This window comes from Phoxinus phoxinus, assembly GCF_949152265.1.
Source record: "Phoxinus phoxinus genome assembly, chromosome: 14".
NCBI lineage: Eukaryota > Metazoa > Chordata > Actinopteri > Cypriniformes > Leuciscidae > Phoxinus > Phoxinus phoxinus.
Genome location: NC_136889.1, coordinates 35,028,901 through 35,038,342, shown reverse-complemented (window position 1 = coordinate 35,038,342; position 9,442 = coordinate 35,028,901). Strand labels below are relative to the sequence as shown.

The following is a 9,442-nucleotide window of genomic DNA, read 5'->3' as shown; positions in this document are numbered from 1 at the left end:
CCCGGAGTATGGACCTCCAAGTCGGCTTGGTTTTCGAGATAAACCCCGTCAAAGCTGGACAGGAAGTGGCCGTATCTCGGAAACAGAAAGGCCCAGGAGCTGGAGACGGTGGGCTCTGAAGGGGCCCTAGGGGCCCTCCTCCTGTCCGGAGTTTGAAGCTCAAACTCGGCTTAACTCCCAAGATACACCCGGTTATACATAGGGGACTTTTGGACAAAAAGGTCGATATCTCGGAAAGTACGAGTCCCAGAGGGTCGTCCTTCGGGGTGATGAGGGTCCCCCAGGGGCCCTCTCAGACCCCAGAGTCCTGAGCATCTGGGGCCCTTCCTTCTGAATTACACACTTTCCTGTTGGCCCCCGTATCTCGGCCTGTGGGGGCGCTAGAAGCACGGGCCAGGGCCCGTTGGAGAGGGCCCCTCAGGACCTTACTTTGACCCGAGTTTGGTGTCGCTAGGTGGCCGGGCCCCCGAGTTATAGCCGTTCAAAGTTTGGAGCCCATCTGTAACTTATTTGACGGAGCCCCTGTAGGCTCCCGGTGGACATTGCATTAAAAGGTCATATTTCATAAATAAAGTGCATATTTGTGGTCAAACCTACTGTACACCACTCAGGGGACACAGCTCCACACACTGATGTACATTACAGCCATTAATTATGCATAATTTGCATAAAATCATACTGTCCACCAACTGCTCACAGGGGCACCGTCAAATAAGTTGCAGGTGGGATGCTGTTTTTGACCGGGCATTACTCAGGAACCAAGCCGACTTTGGGCTCCATACTCTGGGGTCATAGGGGGCCCATGGGTGCCTACCCAACCCCGGAGTATGGACCTCCAAGTTGGCTTGGTTTTCGAGATACACCCGGTCAAAGTCCCATCTTTGACCAGGCATTACTCAGGAACCAAGCCGACTTTGGGCTCCATACTCTGGGGTCATAGGGGGCCCATGGGTGCCTACCCAACCCCGTAGTATGGACCTCCAAGTCGGCTTGGTTTCCGAGATACACCCGGTCAAAGTCCCATCTTTGACCAGGCATTACTCAGGAACCAAGCCGATTTTGGGCTCCATACTCTGGGGTCATGGGGGGCCCATGGGTGCCTACCCAACCCCGGAGTATGGACCTCCAAGTCGGCTTGGTTTCCGAGATACACCCGGTCAAAGCTGGACAGGAAGTGGCCGTATCTCGGAAACGGAAAGGCCCAGGAGCTGGAGACGGTGGGGTCTGAAGGGGCCCTAAGGGCCCTCCTAATGCCCGGAGTTTGGAGCTCCAACTCGGCTTAACTCCCAAGATACACCCGGTTATACATAGGGGACTTTTGGACAAAACGGTCGATATCTCGGAAAGTACGAGTCCCAGCGGGTCGTCCTTCGGGGTGCTGAGGGTCCCCCATGGGCCCTCTCAGACCCCAGAGTCCCGAGCCTCTGGGGCCCTTCCTTCTAAATTGCACCCTTTCCTGTTGGCCCCCGTATCTCGGCCTTAGGGGGCGCTAGAAGCACGGGCCATGGCCCGTTGGAGAGGGCCCCTCGGGACCTTACTTTGACCCGAGTTTGGTGTTGCTAGGTGGCCGGGCCCCCGAGTTATGGCCGTTCAAAGTTTGGAGCCCACCTGTAACTTATTTGACAGAGTCCCTGTAGGCTCCCCGTGGACATTGCATTAAAATGGTCATATTTCACAAATAATGTGGTTATTTTGGGTCAAACCTACTGTACACCACTCAGGGGACACAGCTCCACACACTGATGTACATTACAGCCATTAATTATGGATAATTTGCATAAAATCATACTGTCCACCAACTGCTCACAGGGGCACTGTCAAATAAGTTACAGGTGGGATGCTGTTTTTGACTTAGAAATTTTCAGCGGGTGGATTCTCAGGAACCTTGGGTTGGAGAAAGTGGATCCTCAGGAACCTTGGGTCTGATTATCTGAAAATGTTAATTTATAGGTGAAACCTACTGTACACCACTCAGGGGACACAGCTCCACACACTGATGTACATCACAGCCATTAATTATGCATAATTTGCATAAAATCATACTGTCCACCAACTGCTCACAGGGGCACCGTCAAATAAGTTACAGGTGGGATGCTGTTTTTGACTTAGAAATTTTCAGCGGGTGGATCCTCAGGAACCTTGGGTTGGAGAAAGTGGATCCTCAGGAACCTTGGGTCTGATTATCTGAAAATGTTAATTTATAGGTGAAACCTACTGTACACCACTCAGGGGACACAGCTCCACACACTGATGTACATCACAGCCATTAATTATGTATAATTTGCATAAAATCACACTGTCCACCAACTGCTCACAGGGGCACCGTCAAATAAGTTACAGGTGGGATGCTGTTTTTGACCGGGCATTACTCAGGAACCAAGCCGACTTTGGGCTCCATACTCTGGGGTCATGGGGGGCCCATGGGTGCCTACCCAACCCCGGAGTATGGACCTCCAAGTCGGCTTGGTTTCCGAGATACACCCGGTCAAAGTCCCATCTTTGACCGGGCATTACTCAGGAACCAAGCCGACTTTGGGCTCCATACTCTGGGGTCATGGGGGCCCCATGGGTGCCTACCCAACCCCGGAGTATGGACCTCCAAGTCGGTTTGGTTTTTGAGATACACCCGGTCAAAGCTGGACCGGAAGTGGCCGTATCTCGGAAACGGAAAGGCCCAGGAGCTGGGGACGGTGGGGTCTGAAGGGGCCCTAAGGGCCCTTCTTTTGCCCGGAGTTTGGAGCTCCAACTCGGCTTAACTCCCAAGATACACCCGGTTATACATAGGGGACTTTTGGACAAAACGGTCCATATCTCGGAAAGTACGAGTCCCAGCAGGTCGTCCTTCGGGGTGGTGGGGGTCCCCCAGGGGCCCTCTCAGACCCCAGAGTCCTGAGCCTCTGGGGCCCTTCCTTCTGAATTACACACTTTCCTGTTAGCCCCCGTATCTCGGCCTGTGGGGGCGCTAGAAGCACGGGCCAGGGCCCGTTGGAGAGGGCCCCTCGGGACCTTACTTTGACCCGAGTTTGGTGTCGCTAGGTGGCCGGGCCCCCGAGTTATAGCCGTTCAAAGTTTGGAGCCCACATGTAACTTATTTGACGGAGCCCCTGTAGGCTCCCGGTGGACATTGCATTAAAATGGTCATATTTCACAAATAATGTGGTTATTTTTGGTCAAACCTACTGTACACCACTCAGGGGACACAGCTCCACACACTGATGTACATCACAGCCATTAATTATGCATAATTTGCATAAAATCATACTGTCCACCAACTGCTCACAGGGGCACCGTCAAATAAGTTGCAGGTGGGATGCTGTTTTTGACTTAGAAATTTTCAGCGGGTGGATTCTCAGGAACCTTGGGTTGGAGAAAGTGGATCCTCAGGAACATTGGGTCTGATTATCTGAAAATGTTAATTTATAGGTGAAACCTACTGTACACCACTCAGGGGACACAGCTCCACACACTGATGTACATTACAGCCATTAATTATGCATAATTTGCATAAAATCATACTGTCCACCAACTGCTCACAGGGGCACCGTCAAATAAGTTGCAGGTGGGATGCTGTTTTTGACTTAGAAATTTTCAGCGGGTGAATCCCTGTAAAGAATGGGGGATTTCATCACATGTGGTGAAGTCCAGTGAGTAGCTTATTAAGTTACAGGTGGGATGCTGTTTTTGACCGGGCATTACTCAGGAACCAAGCCGACTTTGGGCTCCATACTCTGGGGTCATGGGGGGCCCATGGGTGCCTACCCAACCCCGGAGTATGGACCTCCAAGTCGGCTTGGTTTTCGCGATACACCCGGTCAAAGTCCCATCTTTGACCGGGCATTTCTCAGGAACCAAGCCGACTTTGGGCTCCATACTCTGGGGTCATGGGGGGCCCATGGGTGCCTACCCAACCCCGGAGTATGGACCTCCAAGTCGGCTTGGTTTCCGAGATACACCCGGTCAAAGTCCCATATTTGACCGGGCATTACTCAGGAACCAAGCCGACTTTGGGCTCCATACTCTGGGGTCATGGGGGGCCCATGGGTGCCTACCCAACCCCGGAGTATGGACTTCCAAGTCGGCTGGGTTTCCGAGATAAACCCGGTCAAAGCTGGACAGGAAGTGGCCGTATCTCGGAAACGGAAAGGCCCAGAAGCTGGAGACGGTGGAGTCTGAAGGGGCCCTAAGGGCCCTCCTTCTGCCCGGAGATTAGAGCTCCAATTTGGCTTAACTCCCAAGATACACCCGGTTATACATAGGGGACTTTTGGACAAAACGGTCGATATCTCGGAAAGTACGAGTCCCAGCGGGTCGTCCTTCGGGGTGGTGAGGGTCCCCCAGGGGCCCTCTCAGACCCCAGAGTCCCGAGCCTCTGGGGCCCTTCCTTCTGAATTGCACCCTTTCCTGTTGGCCCCCGTATCTCGGCCTTAGGGGGCGCTAGAAGCACGGGCCAGGGCCCGTTGGAGAGGGCCTCTCGGGACCTTACTTTGACCCGAGTTTGGTGTCGCTAGGTGGCCGGGCCCCTGAGTTATAGCCGTTCAAAGTTTAGAGCCCTCCTGTAACTTAATTGACAGGTTGCAGGACGGACATCTGGAAAGCAGGGGTCAAAAGGTCGCAGGGGCTCCAAATTTGGCACGGTGGTAGTCCAGGGGCCCCCGAGTCAGGATCCAGAATTTCAGGGTCCTAGCTCGACCCCAAGTCTTTTTCCTAACCCTACCCTATCTTTTCATTGTGACCTTTGGAAAGGGTCTTTCTGTCTATAAGTGAGAGAGGCCTTGTGAGAGATTTTTACAGAGCAGGCCAAAAAAATTTCCCTGCGCTCTAGGGACTCGTCCTCATAGTATTTGGCAATGGGGCCCCTAGGCTACCAGGATGCGAAGTTTGGGGCCCCTCGGACCCCCGGGGGCCGAACAGTAGCCGAGGACACGTGCAACTTATTGCATGCGTTTTCATAGGTGGTTCGTTGGATGGTGTAACAAAAGGTCTGGAGACCAGGGGCCAAAAGATCGCAGGGGCCCCAAATTTGACACAGTGGTAGTCCAGGGGCCCCCCATTCAGGATCTTGAGTTTCACGGGCCTAGGGGGGGGCAAAAAATTTCCCTGCGCTCTAGGGACTCGTCCTCCTAGTATGTGGTAGTGGGGACCCTAGGCTACCAGGATGCGAAGTTTGGGGCCCCTCGGACCCCCGGGGGCCGAACAGTAGCCGAGGACACGTGCAACTTATTGCATGCGTTTTCATAGGTGGTTCGTGGACAGTGGACCAAAAGGTCCGATTGGCCCCAAATTGACGTCCACGTCTCGTCAGGGGCCCCTGGGGCCGTGTCTGGAGCCTCGTGTCCCTTCGACCCGTTTTCGTGCTTAATTGGCCCAATTGTCTACGAACAGCCTATGTCAAATAGGTTGCAGGACGGACATCTGGAAAGCAGGGGTCAAAAGGTCGCAGGGGCTCCAAATTTGGCACGGTGGTAGTCCAGGGGCCCCCGAGTCAGGATCCAGAATTTCAGGGTCCTAGCTCGACCCCAAGTCTTTTTCTTAACCCTACCCTATCTTTTCATTGTGACCTTTGGAAAGGGTCTTTCTGTCTATAAGTGAGAGAGGCCTTGTGAGAGATTTTTACAGAGCAGGCCAAAAAAATTTCCCTGCGCTCTAGGGACTCGTCCTCATAGTATTTGGCAATTGGGCCCCTAGGCTACCAGGATGCGAAGTTTGGGGCCCCTCAGACCCCCGGGGGCCGAACAGCAGCCGAGGACACGTGCAACTTATTGCATGCGTTTTCATAGGTGGTTCGTTGGATGGTGTAACAAAAGGTCTGGAGACCAGGGTCCAAAAGATCGCAGGGGCCCCAAATTTGACACAGTGGTAGTCCAGGGGCCCCCCATTCAGGATCTTGAGTTTCAGGGGCCACGGGGGGGGCAAAAAATTTCCCTGCGCCCTAGGGACTCGTCCTCCTGATATGTGTCAGTGGGGCCCCTAGGCTACCAGCGTGCGAAATTTGGGGCCCCTCGGACCCCCGGGGGCCGAACAGTAGCCGAGGACACGTGCAACTTATTGCATGCGTTTTCATAGGTGATTCGTGGACAGTGGACCAAAAGGTCCGATTGGCCCCAAATCGACGCCCACGTCTCGTCAGGGGCCCCTGGGGCCGTATCTGGAGCCTCGTGTCCCCTCGACCCGTTTTCGTGCTTAATTGGCCCAATTGTCTACGAACAGCCTATGTCAAATAGGTTGCAGGACGGACGTCTGGAAAGCAGGGGTCAAAAGGTCGCAGGGGCTCCAAATTTGGCACGGTGGTAGTCCAGGGGCCCCCCGTTCAGGATCTTGAGTTTCAGGGGCCTAGGTGGGGGCAAAAAATTTCCCTGCGCCCTAGGGACTCGTCCTCATAGTATGTGGCAATGGGGCCCCTAGGCTACCAGGATGTGAAGTTTGGGGCCCCTCGGACCCCCGGGGGCCGAACAGTAGCCGAGGACACGTGCAACTTATTGCATGCATTTTCATAGGTGGTTCGTGGACATTTGACACTTAGTTGGATGTTTAGGCTGTTCGCGGACATTTTAGGCTGTTAGGGGGATGTTTAGGCTGTTCGTGGACATTTTAGGCTGTTAGGGGGACGTTTAGGCTGTCCGTGGACACTTTAGGCTGTTAGGGGGACGTTTAGGCTGCCTGTGGACATTTTAGGCTGTTAGGGGGATGTTTAGGCTGTTCGTGGACAGGGGGCGTGTCCGTGATCGATCCCCACCCCCTGGCTTCATTTAGGCTGTTAGGGGGACGTTTAGGCTCCCCGTGGACATTTTAGGCTGTTAGGGGGATGTTTAGGCTGTTCGTGGACATTTTAGGCTGTTAGGGGGACGTTTAGGCTGTCCGTGGACACTTTAGGCTGTTAGGGGGACGTTTAGGCTGTCCGTGGACACTTTAGGCTGTTAGGGGGACATTTAGGCTCCTCGTGGACATTTTAGGCTGTTAGGGGGATGTTTAGGCTGTCCGTGGACAGGGGGCGTGTCCGGGATCGATCCCCGCCCCCCTGGCTTCATTTAGGCTGTAAGGGGGATGTTTAGGCTGTCCGTGGACATTTCGGGCTGTTAGGGGGACGTCTAGGCTCCCCGTGGACAAGAGGAAGACTATGGTAGGTATTAAGCAGTCAGGGGACACCTAACGCACTTTGTGGACGAAAGGATGAAGAATAAGCTGTTAGGGGGATGGTAACGCACTCCGTGGACGAAAGGATGAAGAATAGGCTGTTAGGGGGATGGTATGTGCAGTTCTTGGACACTGGGGCCCCGTGGACTTCGTAGGCCCTCCGTGGACACCCCCGATGGAGCGTGGTCGCCCCCTAGAGGTGTCCATACAGGGCCCTATGGGCAATGCAGTGCATTGCTACGCCTTACCCCTCGAAAACGCAAAGTGTCCATTTCACCATTGACTTAAGCGGCAAATGGGCGTCCATTTGGTGCAGCGATCCCTCCGAGTGCTTAAGTGTCCAATGGCAGCTTAAATGAATGGGCAAATGTCCACGAACAGCCTAGTTTCCCTTACTATTATAACGGCGGATTGCTATTATAACGGTGGATCGCTATTATAACGGCGGATTGCTATTATAACGGCGGATTGCTATTATAACGGCGGATCGCTATTATAACGGCGGATCGCTATTATAACGGCGGATTGCTATTATAACGGCGGATTGCTATTATAACGGCGGATCGCTATTATAACGGCGGATCGCTATTATAACGGCGGATCGCTATTATAACGGCGGATCGCTATTATAACGGCGGATTGCTATTATAACGGCGGATCGCTATTATAACGGGGGATTGCTATTATAATGGCGGATTGCTATTATAACGGCGGATTGCTATTATAACGGCGGATCGCTATTATAACGGCGGATTGCTATTATAATGGCGGATTGCTATTATAACGGCGGATTGCTATTATAACGGCGGATCGCTATTATAACGGCGGATCGCTATTATAACGGCGGGTTTGCCGGCGCACGCCAGGAGCGGTTCACAGCCGAGGAGACCGATGTTCTCGTCAGGGCCGTAAAACACAGAGAAGTGACATTGGGGATGATGGAGAAACACACACACATTAGCTTCGGTTAAACAGGCGTATAATAATTTGGGTAAATGTGTAATCTAGATTTATTTCACATCTTCACGGACACAACAATGATTTCCCTCGTGTGTTAATATTTTTCCTTGTAATAATGTATGATTTGCAAAAATGAAAACTGCTGGGTCTGTTTAGATTATAGAATCAAAGTGTGTGTGTTGTTAACACGCTACATAATGGCCAAGCACACGCCCTTAAAATAGCATATGACTAACGCGCGGCGCCGCTGTCTTTAGACTGGGTTTCTCCTGGTCAGTGGCGGAGTTGTTTTCTGGAACTGCAGAATATCACCAGGGAACGTTTGCGCCGGAACACACTCCTCTTTACACTGAACCAGAGAAACAAACTCCAATAGCAGAATATGTACTTCACTGGGAAAGACACATGAATAACCCGTTTCTCTCTAAAAATGATACTTTATTGGGTGATTTCATAAAACATCTGTCCACAGATTGTGAAATAACTGTAAAATATGAGCATATGCGTAATAGTGAGCGTTCCCATCATGCATAACAATATTTCAGTAAAGATCTAAACGATGCAGAAACAGACATTAATAAGCGGATCATGCCGGAGAGGGACGCGTGACCATCAGCAGCTCATATGAAGAACGCTCACGTGAGGGACATACAAAAATATAAATGAAACATGTACAAAAGTCTCCGCAGCTCCGGCGTCCAGCTCTACTTCCTGATGACTTCCAGCTCTACTTCCTGATGACTTCCAGCTCTACTTCCTGATGACTTCCAGCTCTACTTCCTGATGACTTCCTCTCGGAGCTTCTCCGCCAGGTGTTTCCTCTTCTGCAGTCTCTTCTTCTCCTCAGACATCTCCTGGAACATGGAAAGAAGAGGGGAACGAGAACATCTGAAACCAGCAGTGCAGGACACCAGACATCCGTCAGTAATCAGGCGAGAGCAATGTCTTAAAACTGAAATGTAATCATAAATCTATAAGAAAAGCTTTTGTGTTTTAATCAATAAATTCCACTATCAGCATTGCAGAGATGCACTTACACAGGAATGTTTGGGAAATGTCCCGCTCTTCCCATAACCGCCAGTTTAACACACTACTAACTAACTCAGCCAGGCCCCGCCCCTTTATTCTGCGTATTAATTATTATAATGAGGAATATTGGGACGTGTTCCCGGGAGAAACTCGAGACTACAGTGGAGGCGTTTCAGGAGTTCAGGAACACTGACTCTGATATAGAGAAGAACTGGAGCTTCTCATGATCACACACACACACACACACAGCACACACACACACACACACACACAGCACACGCACACACACACACACACACACAGCACACACACACACACACAC

At 52.0% G+C, this 9,442-nt stretch overlaps 1 protein-coding gene across 3 annotated transcripts in view; it reads right to left on the bottom strand.

Annotated features, from left to right (window-relative positions):
• Nucleotides 1-8,508: 8,508 nt before the first annotated feature.
• The window catches only part of cfap36 (cilia and flagella associated protein 36), a 31,472-nt gene continuing 30,538 nt past the window's right edge, over nucleotides 8,509-9,442 (bottom strand). The window contains exons 10-11 of one of the 3 annotated variants that reach the window (XM_079634784.1): nucleotides 8,884-8,945; nucleotides 8,509-8,837 (exon numbers count right to left, since the gene is read on the bottom strand). In XM_079634784.1, coding sequence (XP_079490910.1) covers nucleotides 8,819-8,837; nucleotides 8,884-8,945 — 81 coding nt within the window. In that variant the 3' untranslated portion in view covers nucleotides 8,509-8,818. Of the gene's footprint in view, nucleotides 8,946-9,442 lie in introns of all 3 variants that reach the window. The other 2 variants (XM_079634783.1, XM_079634785.1) reach the window with 2 other exon arrangements.